Source organism: Marmota marmota, unplaced genomic scaffold (genome assembly GCF_001458135.2).
Source record: "Marmota marmota marmota unplaced genomic scaffold, marMar, whole genome shotgun sequence".
Lineage (NCBI taxonomy): Eukaryota > Metazoa > Chordata > Mammalia > Rodentia > Sciuridae > Marmota > Marmota marmota.
In genome coordinates, this window is record NW_025999853.1 from 29010791 (window position 1) to 29031639 (window position 20849).

At 31.3% G+C, this 20849-nt stretch overlaps 1 protein-coding gene across 9 annotated transcripts in view; it reads left to right on the forward strand.

Annotated features, from left to right (window-relative positions):
- Ppp1r12a (protein phosphatase 1 regulatory subunit 12A) overlaps positions 1-20849 on the forward strand; it is a 133251-nt gene that overhangs the window by 71198 nt on the left and 41204 nt on the right. For 5 of the 9 annotated variants that reach the window (XM_048804633.1, XM_048804651.1, XM_048804647.1 and 2 more), the window contains exons 5-10: positions 3388-3532; positions 9205-9279; positions 9946-10034; positions 10181-10338; positions 14284-14408; positions 20368-20484. In XM_048804633.1, coding sequence (XP_048660590.1) covers positions 3388-3532; positions 9205-9279; positions 9946-10034; positions 10181-10338; positions 14284-14408; positions 20368-20484 — 709 coding nt within the window. The remainder of the gene's footprint in view (positions 1-3387; positions 3533-9204; positions 9280-9945; positions 10035-10180; positions 10339-14283; positions 14409-20367; positions 20485-20849) is intronic. The other 4 variants (XM_015482968.2, XM_048804657.1, XM_015482967.2 and 1 more) reach the window with 1 other exon arrangement.

The following is a 20849-nucleotide window of genomic DNA, read 5'->3' on the forward strand; positions in this document are numbered from 1 at the left end:
CCTCCCTGTCTTCCCCCACTCCCTTTTGTGTGTATGAGTGTGTGTGTGTATGTATTTATTTTATTTTATTTGGTATTGGAGATTTAACCCAGGGATACTTTACTACTGAGCCACATCCCCTAGTGCTTTTTATTTTTCATTTTGAGACAGAGTCTCACTAAGTTGCTAAGGCTGGCCTTGAACTTGCAATCCTCCTGCTCAGCCTCCTGAGTTACTGGATTACAGGTGTGTGCCAGTGTGCCCAGCTCTGTGTGTATATATTTTTTAATTATGCTCCAACTATATAAAAAAATTACCCCGTGTGTGACTTTTGTTATGTGTATGTGAGAGGACTAATAAGACCATCCCTCAGATCTATTTTACCCTTTGTATTGCTTCTAATCCATTTGAGCTTCTGTTAATCAATATCTTCTTTACTTCTCATCAGTAAAACTATGGAAGTGGGTCACCAGTTCCCAAGTTTCCTCCTTTTCAATCTCTATTCAACTTCTATAATGTAGTCTTTCTCCTAGAATAGCAATGTTATCTTTTGTTTGATTTTCTTGTCTCCTGTTTCTTTCTAATCTAAAACTTTTCAGAACTTTTAACCCCGTTAGTGAGTCATGAAATGAACATAGTGAGTTACTGGCAGCATTTAATAAATAAATAAAAAGTATTAAGAATATTGCATATCTTTACTAAAAATTATTTCTTAAACTCTTGTCTCTGTAAACATATATGAGAGTACTGACTTGAATGGGTTCGTAGACTGCTTTAATTAGTTGTAGACTGCTTTAATTAGTTATCTTAAAGTCCTTTGTTAAGGTTCTCATGTGCATCAGGATAAATATTAAACTTCTCAGTACATAAGACTTTCAACATCTGGCCACTATTCTGCTCTAAAATAAACCATCACCATTGCAAGCATTTTGCAAGCCACATATATCTACTTAAAGTTCTGCTATGATATCTTAATGCCTACTGCTGTTTCTGTCTACATTGATTTTTCACCATCTCTTCAGCTTGGAGGCAAATTCCTTTTTTTTTTTTTTTTTTTTCAAATTCCATTTGAAAATGACCTTAGTGAAAGGTCATTAAGTTCCAGGCTATTAAGGGAACAAACAAAACACTGAACACTTCATTCATAATTGACATGCAACACAGCTACAATAAGTTGCCATTTTTATAATATTGCAGAGATTGAAACATTTGGTATACTATGTTAGCAAACTGAGAGGAGAGGGTACTGGTGGAAGCATAAGTGACAATTGAGAAGATTCTTCCAACTAAAAGTTGTTCTTTTGTTCAGCAGTTCTACCTCTTGATAGAATATTTTTTACAGATACTCATGTAGGAAGAAATGTATGTGCTAGTAGCATTATTACTATTAGCTACAGGAGAATAGTTTTATAAATTATGGTACATCCTTTCCCTGGAATATTCTCCAGTAATTAAAACATGAATGAGAAATCTCCTAATATGTTGTTATAGTAAGAACACTAGGGAGTGTTATGAAATGTCAAATTCAAGGATAAAAGCACATATCATTTGTTTATTTTTTAAAATTGTATTTGTGTATGAAATCTTTCAGTAAGGGTATAGTCAAAAATTAATATTGTTAACCTGGCACACTGGTACATGCTTGTAATCCCAACAGCTCCAGAGGCTGAGGCAGGCGGATTGCAAGTTCAAAGCCAGTCTCGGCAACTTAGCGAGACCCTAAGCAACTCAGTGAGACCCTGTTCCTAATTAAATATAAAAAAGGGCTTGGGGTATGACTCAGTGGTTAAGTGCCCTTGGGTTCAATCCCCAGTACCAAATAATAATAATGATAATAATATTGTTATGGAGGTGGGGGAAACTGGTTAATGTTTAGCTGTAGGAGAGTGACTTCCCTTTATTTTTTAAATTTTTGTGAATAAGTAATTATATGTAAATAAATCAACAAAAAATTTAAAAATCTGCTTCAAATGTAATTTTCTTCCTGCCTCTCCCCCAAAACATACAACTCCTTTCAATTTGATTTTGAGTATTTAAATTCTGTACTCCCATTGCAGCTCCGTTACAGAATCTGTGAAGGCTGATTATTATTTTTCATTATTTTTGTCCTCCATTAGAAGCTCCTTGAATATAGATGGTTTATTATTGTTGTTTTATTTTTAAGTGTCCTGGTGGGACTTGGCATGTACAGAGAATCATGTTTGTTGAAAAAAAAAAATGTGCATCTACTTCCCTCTTTACACAGATTCCCAAGCATTTACAATTTTATGTTATTCAGGTATTTAATTGTGTTTCCTAATAAGGATATTTTTTATTATCTTATGTTCCAGTATTATTTCTGCCTCTCCTAATAAAATTTCTAATAACATATTAGTGGAGATATTTCTTTAATAAAAATAATGGGCATGGCTTTAAATGTTGGTCTTCAGACAGGTGTCAGGCAGTAATATAAGAATTTTATAGGAGAGTTAGTAATATTAACTGTCACTACAATCTTTTTAGATGAAAAGAATCCCTTCTCACGCTCAGTATTTTAGAAAGTAAAGCAAGGGTACACTACATTAGATTTCATGAATTGTGAAGTATTAAATGTTCTCCTGTGTTTGGAAGACTGTGCTATGTGCAATTTATAGATCCATTCTTTGTGAATGGGTCTAAATGAAATAAAGGTCAAATTCAATGTGCAGTTAGAGAAATACTGACATAATATATGCAACTCTTTATATTGTATTAAAATTTGTTTTCTAATCTTGTTGATGATTGGAATATCTGCTTTCTACTGCTGCAATAGACTCAATCCCTTGGAATATGTACTTTATTTTGTTTTGTTCCTTAGAGTGAGATTGTTGTTTTTTCTTCACAATTTCTCATGGTAGGTCATAAAGATTTATAAAAGCTTTCATAAACCAGTTCCTTAACTACAAGGCAGCAAAACATTATATTTATAATATAAGCTTGTTTGATTCCAGTATATTTTAAAAACACATTTAGCCTGAGAAAACATCATATGACACCTGAAGATAATTCTGGTAGTAATCAGTTTTACATACAAATTGATCTGTTAGTTTTTGATCTTCCATTGAAAAAATCATGGACTTGTCTGAAATTTTCACTTACGAGTGATACTAACAAGAAGTAATCAGTCTTATTAAACCATAAGACTTAGAGTTGGTAGGAATTAATAAAAAGCCACACTATTATGACAACAACACAAGGTCCTCTTTTTCTGAGTGGTTTCTGAGAATTAACTTTTTTATTTGTCCTAGTCGATTTATTGAGGGCAAAGGAAATTTGAACTCTGAAAAGAAACACATTGAAATTTTTTGTTAAATTTCATGGTATAAAGCTTTGATCATATTTGTAATTTCTAGGTTTTAATGATTATCTAATTCACTATAATCTCTTTAGACTTTTAATACAGGCAGGCTATGATGTTAATATTAAAGATTATGATGGCTGGACACCTCTTCATGCTGCAGCTCACTGGGGTAAAGAAGAAGCATGTCGAATTTTAGTGGACAATCTGTGTGATATGGAGATGGTCAACAAAGTGGTAGGCCTTTTAAATGTATTTTAACTATAGAAATAAAATTTTATTCTCAAAATGTTGTAAGACTGTAAAGTATATAATCATATTTTTACCATCTATATTACAGAATATTTTGCCCGACATTAGATTTATTAGTTAATGGTTTCAGTTTCCCAAATGAGGTGGTTCTGGCCTTGTTCTGTAAAGAAAGAAGGAAAACATATTATCATACATTTAGAGAACATTTGAGTACTTACATTAATTTTTAAGAATTATTAAGAATTGATAAATTAAGAAAATATTTTGCATTTCCTTATAAATGTTTTCTGCCATCACTGAGTTGGAACATGTATAAAAGATGTTTCTAATTCTCTTTAGCTGGTAGTCTCAATAGCCTGCTTATAGTGATTAAATGGTATGAATAGTGAAGTGAGAATAGTAAAAACCATAAAATTTTATTTCAGATAAGATTATTGTGATGCAATATTACAGATGAGAAAACGATTCAGTGAGGTAAATGATTTACTTAATATCATACAATTAGATGAAAGGAGGAAGCAGATATCATACAAATTATTTTTCACAAAATCATGAAAAGATTCACATTACCAAATTCCTTGTTAGATTAGATTTTTACACTCTACCCCCTTTCAATACTATCAGTCAGTTTACCAATGTAACCAGTATTCTTGCTAGTCTCCACCCACTCCTTGTTGGTAGATAATTATCACTTAGCAACAGTAGGAGAGTTCAAAACATGTGTCCTGTAGTGAGCTTATAGCCATAATTTCATAAAATATTTCTTATATATTGCCTTTCATAGGGTAATATAGTGAAGTACTTACCAGAGGTGCATGAAATGTCGTCATCTTTATTCAAAACAGAGCCACCTAATTCTGTTGTGTCCATTAACCCATTGGTCCCAAGTCTTCAATTCTATGAATATTTGAATGAAATTGCCACAGATGCATTAAAATAGGTTGGGAATCTAGAGCTTATATATATATTAATTATTATTATCAATTAATTTTATATTAATTACATACTTATATTTTACCTTGTTATATAATCGTAAGTTTTTCAGGTGTTTCACATCTGGGATAATGGGACAAAATGAGTTTATAATGGTGCAGGTGCTGGTTGCTCAGGCAACTGCAGTTTCTAATGGGGAACCTGCAGTAGAAAGAGAGTGTGACATACCACATGCGTAAGATTTGTCCATGGGTAAATCACTGGAGATTGAGCTAGTAAGGCGGATTCCTGTCCTAGTTTCCAATAAAGAAGCCCTTGAAATTACTTTGCTACTTATTTTATGTAAGAAATGTGCAGGTAAGAAAATCATAGAAAGTAGTGAAAATCTTCAGGAGAGTCAAGGTAAAATTTTTTGAGAATGATTCATCTGAAAGTATATATTTGTACTTACATATAAATATATTTGATCTGGAATTTTGAGTCAAAACTTTTTTGCTTTCTCTCATTTCTGTTATAATGGTTTTCTGTTTTGTGATCAGTGTTAGAAGACAAAGAAATGTTGATACAGTTAACTAAAAAGATGGCAATTTTAGCTTTATAATTCATGTTTCTTCTTTTTCCACATTGAACTTTTCCTTAGAGTTAAGATTTATCTGAAGAAATTATTGGATACCTGTTACCCTTTGAACTCTGGTCTGCATTCTTTTCCTCTCTCCGTGACCATTTGTTAATGCAATACTGAGAATTGCTTCATTTAATAATAATTATGGCTTCCAGATAAGACTAGAAGAGAGATAGATAGTAATTGAAGTGGTTTTCCAAAAAGATTATATTACTTCCTGTTTTTTTTTCCTACCTGAATTAGTATTCTAGTGAAACACACACAATATACAGTATGTATGACAAAAAAATTGTTTTTCCATCCAGTCTGCAATTGTCTCTTTCCTAGGTACAATTCATAACTATACACTGGGAGGAAAAAAAAATTCACTTAAATTTTTTTTAATCCTTTTGTTTCTATATTACTATGATAGCAGCTCCTTATGTCACCCTAAATTTAATCTATTTTTTCATTCATCATTTCAGTGGATCTTTATATGATCTTGAGATAATCGTGACTTTTCTTAGAATTTTATAACATTCAAACTCTTCACATATATTATCTAATATTATCCTTTTAACAACCCTATAAAGTTGTTAAAGAGTTTTGCAGATTCAGGAATATCATTTTAATAAAATTAATTTTCCTAAATTCCTACTAATTGAGTAGTAGTCATATTTTTTTAATCTGCTAAGTTCCTCTAGGCTGTTTCCGTAGTTTAGTTTTCTCATATATTTTAATTTTAATCAAAATCCTTCTCTTTAAAATTAAGACTTTAAAGACATTTTAACCATGAGGAACTGAGTAATATATATAGCATACTAAAAGCCTTTGTGCCATAAATATGCTCAAATAAAACCCTTTATCTTTTTTCCTTCTCTTTTCTGAGAACTTCTGTAGCAATTTGTTTTTTGTTTCTCTTAGTTGTTTAATAATTATGTAACTTTGCCTCTGTTTTCATTGTCTTCATTTTAAATAATATGTCATACTTTATGTTTAAAGTACAGACAAATCACTTTGTATTAATTGCATTGTCTTAATTGTATAAGCCTATCTGTATGAATTTATCTTGTTATTTCATACCTTTATTAGTACTTGTAAATTCAAGATTTTTGCTTTGTTTCTTAAACTATCAAAGAAATGTACTTAAGGTACTATCAGAATTTAGATTGATTCATTAGTAATGGGAAACATGATTTGGAGAAATAATATACAGAAAATGCAACAAATTCTATAGAAAATCTTGACAGTCTACATGTAAGCAGGGAGAATGTTCTAAAAATAAATATTGGAGATTTGTCTCACTTTTACTTATTTACAAACTGAAACACATTTGCTGTCATTTTAATTCATTATAAATTCAGTGATACTGACTTTAAATATAAAGAGATTTCCATTTTGCATTTTTCACTTCTTAAAATGATTGTTTTACTAGAATGTACCTAAATATTGTTCCTTCTTAAATATTAACTAGGATGCTTTGCTAGTTAGGATTTCTCCTAATGTATTAGTACAATGATTAGCAGGCATGTTTTTTAGCTTGATACCTGTAATTGCAAAGATTTGAATGAGTAACAGAGTTGTTTCTGCTACTGAGCACAGGTCTTTTTTTTAATTAAAACCCTAATTATATTGAGCTTCTTATTTTCTATAAAGATAAAATGGCATACTAGAGCACTGAAGGTCTAGATTCTGTTCCCACTTTCCCTTCATTGCCTTTATAACCTTTGGCAAATATTCACTTGGAGGTTGAGTTTCCTCATCTGTTCAATAAGAATCATAATTATCCTTGTCCCAACTAGTTCACCTGTGGTTGTGAATATAAAAAGAGATCATATCTGCAAAGGCAACTCATTTAGAATAAATGAATAAAGAAAAAGATACTATGAAATTAGACTTAATGACTCTAGTGTGTCTATGGCTTTAGTAATTCGTAGTTTTTTTAATATTTATTTTTTAGTTTTAGGTGGACACAATATCTTTATTTTGTTTTTATGTGGAACTGAGAATCGAACCCAGTGCCTCACGCATGCTAGGCAAGCGCGCTACCACTTGAGACACATCCCCAGCCCCATAGTGTATTTTTTTAAGCTGCCTGTTTTCTTTTTTTTTTTTCCTTAAAGATTCATTGATGTGATTAATTTATTATTTTCTCATACCTCAGCATCATGTCCTCAGTTGTTTTCTGGTATCTTTGAGTGACTCTCCTCACATAAAACTGTATACTGTGTTTGTACTCCATTAGTGAAGCCTGGTAGACTTCTAGTAGTTAAGAATCAAATACTGTTGATAATTTGTTAGCTCTGTAACCATCCTATAGATTGTTTAAAAAGCATGGTTAAATTATTGAATTAAGTTGATGGGTATGCTTTTTAAAATAAGAAAATTTTGGTTATAGCCCATATTTTACTCTAGTTTTTATTCTTTATCAGTTGCTATTTGCATAGTAGACTCATTTATCATGCGAGAAAGTGAAAAGAAAGGTTTAGTAAGGTGACCTGATTTCTTATTCTTAATAAGGATAACCCCATTGCATTTAACTGCTACAAAATTTAAAAGTATTTTTCCAGGTGAGGTATTTCGTTTAGGAGAACTGATAAATGCTTAAAACAATACTTTAAAAGTCAGTGAGTTACTTCCACATAACAACATGACCTTGAACACAATTTGCTTTAAAAGTATAGCACTTGTAACATACTAGAACTCATTATACAAAGAATATCATGTAGCAAAAAAAAAAAACATGAATTGCCAGTCTAAAGGGCACCTTATAATATTGAGCCAATTATTTTCATAGCAGTTTTTCTTCCGAAACTTAATTATTGGCTTTTAATACTGAAAGTTGAAATGGGAGGAAAGTTTATTAAAGCTAAAGCTTTTTTCTCATGGACTGGACAGAGATAGTTAGATTGCCTCTTATTAAATTCCTATTGGAGAATCTTTCTAGCAGGGAAAGTCAACAGTTCTTTGAAAAATTTTTCCCACAATGAATAAAAATAGATTTTAAAACTAAGAAAGATCTATGACTGGCTGGCTAAACATTAAGTAGTTTAGAAATATATATTATTTCTCTACCAAAATTTAAGTTTTAGGAAGGTATCAAAAAGAAAGAAGGTCTCAGAAGGTTAAACCTGAGTTCTCATTTGTTGCATTACTCTATTCCTATTAGTACAGCCAAGAAAGTGAAAACATGTCCACATAAAAACTTGTACATCACTGTTTGTAGCAGCATTATTTATTTTAAGCAAAAACAAATGTCTAACCAATGATTAAATTAGCAAAATGTGTACATCATGCAGTGAATTTTTATTTTTCAATAGGAAGTAGTGAAGTAGGTGCTGGGGTTATGGCTCAGCTGTAGAGCACTTGCCTAGCACAAATGAGGCCTTGGGTTTGATACTCAGCACCACATAATAAAAATTTTAAAAAATGTGTTGTGTCCAACTACAACTAAAAAAAATAAATATTAAAAGAAAAGTGAAGTAGCTATGTGTTGTGGCATACACCTATAATCCCAGTGACTCAACAGGCTGTGCAGGAGGATCACAAGTTCACTTGGTAATTTAGCAAGACCCTGTCTCAAAATAGAATTAAAAAAAGGAGTTGATGTAGTGATAACACACCATAAGATGGATGAACTTTGAAAACATGAAAAAGTGAAGAAGCCTTTTACAAAGACGATTCCATTCATATGAAATATCAACATAAGTAAATATGTAGAGACAAAGTAGATTAGTGGTTGACTTTAGCTGGGAGGGAACTGACCACTAAAGGATATTTTCTTTGCGGGTGGGGGGGGGGGGTCATGAAAATATTCCAAAATTTATTATGGTGATGGTTATACGACTCTGTGAATATACTTAAACAACACTGAATCATACACTTTAAATGAGTGATATGTATGTTGTATCTCAATAAAGCTAATAAAAAAAGAATAAGGTATTGTCAATAGGTTCTCACATGGATTTCTCATATATCTCCTTTGAATTATATTTATCATGTCATAACTACTGAAACATGTTTCTTAACTTCTTTCTGTATGGTTATAATTAATTTTTGAAGATGTTATATGATTTTATTGATTTTTAACCATCACTAACCCTCTCCCCTATTTTCTGCCTAGGGCCAGACAGCCTTTGATGTAGCAGATGAAGACATTTTAGGATATTTAGAAGAGTTACAAAAGAAACAAAATCTGGTATGTATCATGATTGCCTAAAAACTGCCTGTGTTAATAAGTTATCTTAATAGCTTCAAATTTCAAACAGTTAAAAATTGTTCTTGTGGTGTTTTCTATGTTTTGATTTTAAGTTATTCCTAGCAGTCAAACTAAATGGCAGTGAAAGAATAAAGGGATAGTGATGATATTTTAGCCTTTTGTGTTATTTATTATTTCTATTTCCTTCCCTCCCTTCACAAAACGAATATTTAAATAATCTGTATATTCTCAAGAATAATGTGTTTTGTAATTTCATAAGAAAGTTTTCTCAGATTGTAAAATCTCAGTTTTCAAGTGGGCCTTAGAAAACCAGTTGCATCATCAGAAAACAGATTTTTAAGTAAAATGCCATTAGCTATCCCAAGTGGTTAGTAGACCTTGACTTTTTCAGTAAATTGAAGTTGGAGGGATCTAAAAAATTCAACTTCATCCTGCTTAGAGCTGTTTAATTCTCTAGTCTTTTTCATTCTTTCTTTATTCAAGCCCTCTCCACTGTAGGTAACAAACTTTTGATTTACTTGTTTGAGTTTGTTTGTTTGTTTAGTGTTTTTTAAATTGCTATGTTAATATTTTAAAATCTGTGTTTTACTAATTAAAATGATTTTAATAATATTCGTTTTTTCCTTTGAATAATTTTGTATAAAGCTCCATAGTGAAAAACGGGATAAGAAATCTCCACTAATAGAATCAACAGCAAATATGGAAAACAATCAGTCACAGAAGACTTTTAAAAAGTAAGTAAAGTATTAAAAGCATATTTTTTTATTGTTAGGAATGAGTTAGCATAATGGCCGCAAACATAATTATTGTGGGTCTGAGGAAAACTAGTATTTTAACCTTTTGTGTTCATAATGATTTGAGGACTATTTTCCTTTTACAGCAAAGAGACTTTGATTATTGAGCCAGAGAAAAATGCATCCCGTATTGAATCTCTGGAACAGGAAAAGGTTGATGAAGAAGAAGAAGGAAAGAAAGATGAATCTAGTTGTTCCAGTGAAGAAGATGAAGAAGATGACTCAGAATCAGAAGCTGAAACAGGTAAAATTTGAAGGATAAATGAATTTTTTAAAAATTTTGTTGCATTATAAAGTGAGACAAAATGGATTTCCCTGCCAAGCCAGTAAATTATCTTTCAGTATTAGAAAATTATGTATACTAGTGAGTTTATTGTTTATTCTCTTAATTATTTGGAGACTCTTGTTCACCTCTTCAATTTACTGACCTGTATTTTAGATTTGTAGAAAGTGCAGAGGCTTCTCAGATTCCCCTAGAATGGCACAGATAGTGAGTACAAAGGAGTCCTCAGCAATTCAAGAATGTACCTGCTGCTTTCTGAAACCTATAAACCCAGGAAGCTAGTCCCAGCAGTATCCCAAATTCTCATGGTAGAAAGGGACTGAATTAAGATACTTTCCCATGAGGACATGGGAAAATTTGCTTTGAGAAATTTTAAAGATAGCTATAGGCATGTAGTTATATTTATATTTCTTTTAATAAAATTAAAACTTTATAGTTGTCTTTTTTTAACCACCTACCTTAGTCTGCTTCCCTTTTCTTCCTTCCCAAAGGCATCTATTACCATGAGTTTTTCCTGTAATCCTCAAGTCCATGTTTATGCTCTTATATATATGCTCATAATTACTATACATAGGAACTATAATATTATTTGTGCTTGTTTTCATACTGTAGGAATTGTGATGCCTCTTGATTTTCTTTTCATCAAGTGTTAAGATGTGTCCATAAATCTTTATCTATAACTTCTTATATATAATTTATTCCTTTAGCTGTTGAATGATACTCCATGAAATATATTCATTTTCTTTCTGGTGAACATTAACTTTATTCTGTCTTTTGTTTCAAATAATGCTATATGGGCTGGGGTTGTGGCTCAGCGGTAGAGCACTCGCCTAGCACATGCGAGGCCCTGGGTTCGATCCTGAGCACCACATAAAAATAAATAAATAAAGGTATTAAAAATAGTTTTCACCAGCTTTATTTAAAAAAAAAAATAATGCTTTAGTGATCATGCTTCCCATGTATATTTGCATAATATTTTCTAATAGACTTAGAAATTGAACTGTTTGGTCATAGGATATATACATTTTCAGTTTTCGTAGATGCTCCCAAATTGTTTTATAAAACTACTAGAATAATTTATATTTCTTTCCTTTTTACTATTAAGTATATGGTTTCTTTTTCCTTGACCTACTTGTTTTTACAGTTTTGTTTGCCAGATTCCTTTATTTACACTTTTTTTCTCAATCTGTATCAGCAGTTAATTGCTCAAAACTTCTGAATGGTGTGATATCAATGTTTTCATCTTTGAATTACATAATGCAGCATTTAACATAAATTAATCAGAAGAAAACATTCCCCTTTGGGGGATATAGTTACTTTTATTTTTTTGGTGCCAGGGATTGAACTCAGGGGGACTTAAACCCTGAACCACATCCCCAACCCTTTTTTGTATTTATTTAGAGATAGAGTCTTATTGAGTTGCTTGGGGCCTTGCTAAGGTGCTGAGTCTGGCTGGAACTTTGAATCCTCCTGCCGCAGTCTCCCAGCCCCTGGGATTATAGGCAGGCAGTACCATACCCGGCCTAATAATAAACTATAAGAGCCAGTTTGGTAGTCATTGGTAAACACAAATGAAACTCTACAATTTCTTGAAATTCCTATATTCCCTCTAGACACAACAGCAACATTTTCAAATCATTTTATTTTTAATCACTCAGCAAAATATTTTTCCTAAGGTTTCCTAAATGTAAAACATGTACAAAAAATGCCAAAATTGTTTTTAAAGATCATGTTAGGTGGCTAGATTCTAATCACTGAGAGATTTAAATTTTTCCTCATTGCTGTCATATTATTTGGTCACATAACAACATATCTTTTGTCCTAGTGAGATGATCGTGTAGGGAATATTGGAAACTAGCACAATTGCTAATTACCGAATGTTGTTATATGTTTGTATAACATAGTAATTAAATATTCCTAAGTATAAAGGCAAATTATATGAAAAGTAGCATGCATAGTGTTTAAGTACATGGACTGGTTCATGTAGATAATTGTATGTGTGGATAATTTATTTAATCTCAGATTTCTTATCAGAATAATAACTACCTTCCATGGATACAATGGATGCAGTCAATTGCATTTGTAATAAGGGTTAACTTTCATATAATAATTGTATAAAACTATGATCATTAAATTTGATCAATATACATAGTTATCTAATATCACTTTGTTTAAATTTGTACTGTTTCTTTTATTCATTTTACAAAACCTGAAAGATAAAATGATGTTATTGGCCCAGATATTTTTTCAACTATTTAATGTTATTTTTATGTACTTAGTCCCCTCTCTGAGTACTAAGTCTATAGTAAAGTATATCATTACAAATCAAACTACATGCACATGTACCCAAGGAAGTCAGGAGTAACTAACATCCAGATCTCTGAATAACTCATGGTCAAGTTTTTTTGTTTTTGTTTTTGTTTTTTTACTATTTATGTGGTAGAATTCAAGAATTGGAAGTCTTGTCATTTCTTCTAGAGATTTCTGATTTTTATCTTTCTCTTAATATAGGTCCTTTTAATACAATTCATTGTTCATTGTTAGGCATTGAGGAGCTGTTTAAAACAAACAAAACACTTCAATCTTAGGCCAGTTTTGTCACTAACTAGTAAATCTCCTTATCTCTTTTGCTTGAAATTTCCTTGATTGTAAAATAAGAATTGGACTATATGATCTGTATGGTTCTTTAAATGTAAATAATTCTATAAATATATCAGATTACTTTGAATTTTTTCCCATTTGAAATTAAGCGTATCAGTCACCCTCTGCTCAATTTCTCACTGAGCTAACTTTAAATGTTCCTCTATAGCATTGTACTATGAGAATTTTGTTCTTCCTATTGCTGTAGTGCTGGGTTGTGCCAGGAAAATTTGACTTGTGTCTGAAGAATTAATTCAGGTAATCTCTGTGTGGTTTCATGTCTCTCACTCTTTTAGTATCAACCAGGATTTATCATACTTAATTTAGCAAACTTGAGAAAGCTGACTTTTCCCTATAGACCTACAGCTTGATTTGACAATTTCTAAACTATTTCTTTTTTCTACTTTATGTGAGGTTATTTTCCTTGCTGTAAAGTAACTTTTGCTGACTATTTCTTTGATAAATTCTTAATCTAGCCAGTTTTTCTTTAGTGTTTGTTCTTTTATCATAAACCAGGTGAAAATAGGAACTCAGTCAAAAGTTTTCATTGCCTTCCAAATGATTTATAAACTGGACATGTAATTAATTGAGAGAATTAAGAAATGAGTATTATGTTTTTTCTTTTAGGATGTTTTTCCTCAAGGAATTAAAATTTCCCTTCTTAGCTGAACCAAGTAGAAGAACTTAATGTTTCTAATAACGTGGTAGTATACATGAGTTTATCTTACTTACTATTTCTCCTACTAGACTGTAAGTTTCATGCAGTTAAAATATTTTGTCTTTTTGTTGACTGATAGTTCTCTAGTATCAAAGACACAGTATTTTAAGTATAAAGACAATAAATACTTGTTGAATGATGCTTCTACCTGGTTAGATGGATTGTTTTCTAAGAAGGTAGTATGGTGCCCATTTAAATATTTTAGAAGTAAGAAAACATGCTCTTTGGGACATTTAAACATACTATTTTACAGGTATATAAGCTGATTATTGAGAGAGCACTTTTAGATTTCCTGAAATAAAGAAGAGCAGTAAATTTTAGATCATCAGTGATAATCCATTAGAAAATTACATCAGGTTCTGATTGTGCCTCTTATTCTCAAAGCTTTATTTTGTTTCTTTTATGTTATCCTAACAATTTACTTCAGCCTACAGAGACATTTCTGCAAATATCTTAAAAAGCCACTTGTAAAAAATCAGTACTAGGAAAAGACAGCCATTGAAGCTGAATTTCTATAGAATCTTGATTCTTACATTTTTTTTTAATAGATAAGACAAAACCTGTGACTTCTGTAACTACTGCCAACACTTCTAGTACACAAGCAGCTCCTATAGCTGTTACAACACCTACTCTGTCATCAAGTCAGGCAACACCCACATCACCTATTAAAAAGGTAAGCCAAAATTGTTTTTTAAAAATACATGTTTTCTATTTAAGCACCACTTGGACTAACTCATTAAAACAGTCCTGAATTTTTAGTTGTTTTTCCTAGAAAGTATATTATACTTTTCTGGTTTTTAGTTTGAGATTTCTTCTGAACCATATTATAGTCTTTTTTAAAATCCTTTTTGCATTCAGTATTACAGTTGGTAGTTAACATATACAATTGATAGTTAAAGTAAATAGCAGGAAGATTAAAATTTTCATAATATTGAAACAAATGATCATCACAGTTTTTATTTCTCATTTTTTGGTAAGAATTTCAGGTTTTATATCCTTTATGTATGCTAAATATAGTGTAGATATTAATAATTTCACATGTGGGTCAGTTAGCCACAAAAAGTTTAAAGGCACAAGTCAATGAGAGCTAGAATCTAGATTTTTTTTTTAACTCTTTATAGTATTGTAAACACTAGGCATGCCACTATGGTATGACAATAAGAGCATGATCTCTGTGATCAGACATACCAGAGATCAGTGCCACCTCTTGTTACGACCTTGTGTGAGTTATCTTCCTTATCTGTTATAAGACATAATAAAGAGAAGTAAAGTTAATATTATAAGGATTGGTTGAGACAATGAGCTTGATTAGTGATTAAGTGTTCTCCCAAAATGTTAATTTTATTTCTTCTTTTTCTCTCTGCCTCTGTTCTACACCAAAGCAGTTTTCCAATTGGAGTGTTACTCTTTTTGAAGACTTGCCTTTTCATTTCTACTCTAGAACCTGTCCTTTTAACCCAAATTAAAGAGTAGGTTTCTTTCTTGTTGCTGTTTCATTTTAACCTATTTGTGTCTTTATAAAGATTTCTCCTCATCAACTCCTGCTTATCTTTAATGAGTATACTCTCTGTACACAGAAACTTTCCCCCTACAAAACATTTAACAGTTGAGTGTAGTTATAATAAAACTACATCCCTGAATGTCAGTATCTCCTAAATATGAAGGCATTTTCCTTCATTCCTACAGAGGAAATTTTAACTTTGATAAGGACTGTTATTTTAACTAATATATATACTCAGATTTTTTTCTTTTGTGCTTTTTTTTCAAATTGAGCATTCACTCAAGGATTGCACATTGTGTTCAATTGATATATCTCTGTCTTTAGAATTCTTACTTTGTTGCTTATCTGACAGTATTTGGGCTGCATGGATTTGAGAACCTATTTCAAATACCCACTGTGTTTCTATTATGTTGTCAGTCTTATTTAGGGTGCTAAAAATATAGATCTTTTTTGTAATCATAAACTAGAAAATTTTTCTAAAAGCCTGTACTGTTAGTAATAATTCTCCTCTAAAACTTTTCCCAAGTAAAACAATAACATAAATTCATAGTGGTAGAAATGTATGGATTTCACTGGTATAGTTCAAATGTCATATATGATTGACTTTCTATATTCCAGAACTGAGGGCTTCTTGAGCCTATGTCATATGATCATAATTATGTATGCTTTAATATGAAATTCTCTAAAATTAATTTTTCTGTAGAATTTTAAAAACTGTTATGTTATAAGTAGTATCACTAAAGTTCAGTTGAACTGAAGTTTAATTTATTTCTGGAACCCCCATGTATTTCTTCAGTGAATACTAAAATTGTTCCTGCACCCTTTCGTTCTTTTGATTTATTGTCTGTTAGGACCATGGGATCATCACAAGTTCCCAGAAGCTCCAATCCTTTGAGTGTATCTGTCTCTTTTTCTCTTGGTTTCTCTAGGTATTTGGTTAAACAGTCCCTCTCCTCCTATAGTCCAGTGCTTAAATAGTCTTCTTGTGTTCAGTTTTCTTTTTCTCAGACAGAACCCTAGATTTATGTCAATTAATTTTTCAATTTATACCTGACACCCTAACTGAAAGTATATACTTGATACCTGTGTTAACTTAGTGTACCAGTATTTTTGCTATAAAAGTTCTTACTCAAAATCACTTTTGATTCTATAATCTAATTGATTTAATAACAAACACCTGCTTCTATTTACTTGCCCATTTAGAAATTCCATTTAATTCTGAATTTTAAGCATCATAATTTACTTTGAAGATCATATCATTTCAGTCTTTGTTCTTGGAGTTTTGTAACCACGTTTTATTCAAAGCAGTAAAACTTTGTACTAAAAATTTGAATTATTTTTAATGGGTGGGGGAGTCTTATCCGTATTACATGACTTCTAAAATTTGTTCTTATACTTAATGATACTCATATTCTTTTATTTACTTTTATTTAGCATTTTAGTGTTAGGGTTTTTTTCAAGATTTTACATATAACTTGAGAGACCTTAACAGATACGAATTTTTTAAATGAATTGTTAATTTGTAAATGCATCTTAAAAGATTTTGCTTTTAAGGGTTCTAATTTGTACATTTCCAGTCACTGCTCTGCTTTTAACATTAACACAAAATTATGTTAACTTTTTCAGCTTCCTCCACTAGTGCCTACTGTATGAAACTATATATATTTATATGTGTGTGCTCATGGAAAGGAATAGATCACAAAAAAGGGAAGCATACAAAATATTTTAAATGCTGCTTATTTTTTATTAAGGCAGGGTAACTTTAACAACAACAACAAAAAAAACCAGAACTATTCACTTTAAATTATCCTTCTTTAAGTTCTTAAATGTTGAGCTAATATTAAAGAATTATTTCTGTACCAGGCAGATAATTTGTGGAGATGTTATATATAAAACTATCAGTTTGATTTTATGCTTTAAGTTGTTAACTAGCAATAAGACTGTATTACTCTCTATAGTCAAAATAAGCATTATAGTTACCTTTGGAACAGATTACCTACTGTGTTGTATGGGTATATAGTCCAAAGAAGTGTAAATCATATTTTCTTTACTGGGTGGCAAAAATTCTTGGAATTTTGTGTTCTAGTTAATCAAATCCAATATTAAAAGCATAATAATAATAATTTGATAAAAGACAAGTCTCTGCTGTGGGTACATGAAATATGTCAATAAAAAAGGACAAATGCAACATAATGGTATGATAGTATAAAAATTACATTTGATTTAAAGTAATGGGAATAGAACATTTGTGATAGATCTTGAATGATGAGTAGGTAGTACTTTAAGAGAGATGAGTTTGTATAAAAGGAGAGATGAAAAATAATATGAGCAAGTAGAGATAATATTTGGTAGGAAAAATGAATTGTTCAGTTTGATTAGTTATAGAGTACATATATGCACAGTAAAGCAAGAAAAGTAGAGCCAAATTATGGAATATCTGATTCACTTCTATGGTTATACTTTTAGAATTTATTTGATGATAGAGTATCACAGAAAATGTGTGAACAGTGCCATGAGAAAATTATTCTTTCTTTCTTTTTTTTTTTGTACCAAGGATCGAACCCAGAAATGCTTAACCACTGAGCCACATCCCCAGCCCTTTTTGTATTTAGAGACAGGGTCTTGCTGAATTGCTTAGGGCCTTGCTAAATTGTTCAGGCTGGCTTGAACTCAGGATCCTCCTGCCTCAGCCTCCGGAGCTGCTGAGATTACAAGTATGCACCATTGTGCCCAGCAGAAAATTATTCTTTCATAATATTCATTCTGGCAGAGACTGATTAAGGAAAGATTTATCAGAAAATCATTGAAGTTACCCACAGTGATAAGAGTGTAAACTAGGGAAGTGGGTGTGTGCTTAAAAAGGAAAGGGGATTTGGAAACTTGGCACCTAACTTATGAATGGAAGGAGATGAGAACGAAGTCTAACATGATTGTGGGAATTGAACAAATAACATTGGTGCCTTTACTAGAAATAGAAAATGAGTTAAGAGTTGTTTTGGAAGCAAAAGTATTTGACTTTAGATATGTTCAGTTTTAAGTTCCAAATATAGTTCTAGTTAGGTAGCTCTACAGGTAAATAAAATGTCAGGACTGGGAATTTAGGAGTTAGAGTGAACTGGAAAATAACAGTTAAATTTGAGAATAATCTGAATAAAAGTAATATTTAACCTGAAGAAGTAGAAAAGATTTTGCTCTCATCTCTCAGCAGAAGAAAATATAAGGCAAAATGAGAGATCTGAGAGCAGACATTTAAGATACTTATCTTGCAGTACTAGGAAAGGAACATTGCTAATTAAAAAATAAAAAATAAAGGGGAGAGGGATCTAAGAAAAGGATAAGTGGTCACCACAATAGGAAAATGGTCTTGTTATAAGACCAGGAAGAAAGAATTGATTGTTCATTATTTCAGAAAGATTTATGCACTAAGTAAAATTGTGGAAAATAATTTTAAACATAGAAACCAGTACCTAAATCCAAATTTATGTCAGGCAGAATAGAGGTATATCAGTCATTACAGTGCAACAGGTGCCCATTTCGAAATAGATATTACTTCCTCAGTTGTCTCAACTCTGAAATAGCTTTGGGCCAAATACTAGTAAACATTTTGTTAAATGTTAGCTTCTGTTATAACAAAGCAAATGTTATCTCCTGTCTGTCTGCAGGAGAAACATTTGTTTTTGGTTTTGGTGGGGAAGATGGGTTCTCAAGCAGGGGCTGATAAACTATAACTGGTGGGCCCACTACTATATTTTTGTATAATCCACAATTAAGAATGGTTTTAACATGTAGAAATGATTGAGAAAAAATAAAAGACTATTTTGGACATCAAGTCAGATTCTATTGTCCCTAAATAAAAATTTTTTTGGAACATAGCCACACTGTTTTATTTATATATTATCTGTGGTCTGCAAAACCTAAAATGTATACTCTTGTCTCAGTACCTATGTTACTGCATAGAATATTTCTTGGTCAACTGAGTCCCTGGTATTTTGCACTCCTCCCCCACCAGGTGTACTTGGCCAAAGAAATACTTGTTTCATTTATTAAATAGTCAGGTGCAAATAAATTAATGATGGCTTTTGTACAATGTCCAAGAGATGTCACTGTACTTCTCTCAAAACTTTAAAATATCCCACACTCTGGACTCTGCTGTGTTTTGATACAAATTGATTAATTGAAGTACTAAAGGTATCTTATGAGAATTTTGTCTGTGAAGTGGGAACTTTAACATGCTCTATTAATACGCTGACTATAGCAGTCTTTGAAAATAAATATAAAAGAAAGGTCTTAAAAAGAAAAACAATACTTTCTGCTTGTAGCAAGTAGATACTTGTGTGTTCACTTTTTTATATTTAACTGTAGTTGAACACTTAAATTCTGGAACTGAAAATTGATGAAGTGAACTATTTGAAGTGAATAATGTTGCATTTTTAGGAAAAAATTGCAATTATTGGAAAGCCTTAAGGAGTGGAGTAATTATTTGTACATTTAAAAAATAGTTGAGGGCTGGGGATGTGGCTCAAGCGGTAGCGCGCTTGCCTGCCATGCGTGCGGCCCGGGTTCGATCCTCAGCACCACATACAAACAAAGATGTTGTGTCTGCCGAGAACTGAAAAATAAATATTTAAAAAAAAAAAAATTCTCTCTCTCTCTCTCTCTCTCTCTCCTCTTTCTTTAAAAAAAAAATAGTTGAAATGTTTAATGTTTGGTGAGAAAATCAAACAGTAAATTTGAAGTTGTGACATTTTCGATATTATTGAATTAAATGTTATACTTAGAAAATATCAGTTATTAGATTTCATTTAAATTTTAACCAGAATATAAAAATGGGTAAAACAATTCTTATGCAGTAGTTTGTTCACTCAGATACTATTATATTATCTACTGTATGTGCCTTCAACTGCTTTAGAGGTTTTTTAATTGATTTCATTCAGATCATCTTTGTGCTAAAACCAGAATTTATTTCCAGTGATTTTTCAAAAATTGGGTCATTACTGAATTATTGAGTTTTGATCTATTATAAATTTCTTTTAAAAAGGAAAAAAAAAGTATATTTTGCTCATAACTTCCTTTTTTGTTTTCATGCTTTCAATCTTTATCTCTTTACCTGTCTCATTTTAATTGGCTTTAGTATGATTTCATTGCTCCTATCATGCCTGTGGTGGAATCAATAGATCCTGCATCATGGAGGCAGGGCTTGCGCAAAACTGGCATTGTTCTTGTGCCCAATAAGGGTGAAAAATCTATGGTGAGGCATTTCTATGTGCAAGAATTTATATTAGGATACAATATAACAAGTTTAATACAAATACTGGTTCCAAAGATGCATGGTTTTAAGTCCTTATGGTGTGCTCATTTTTGTTTTTTGTATCTGCATCATAAATTTTCTGCGTGATATAAAGTTTGTAGTGTTTTCTCTAATCTAACCTCTGTAAAGGTAGTCTGTTCCTCTTTCAGTTTTAGATTTTTACTTTTTTAACTAAGATATTAACCTATCTAGTAAAATTGTTTTCTCAAACTATTAACTATAATTTTAGACATTATCTGAAAACTTAATCATTTCCAAATTCAGGACTAATCAGTTTGGATAATTTTTTTTTCTTAATAAAAACA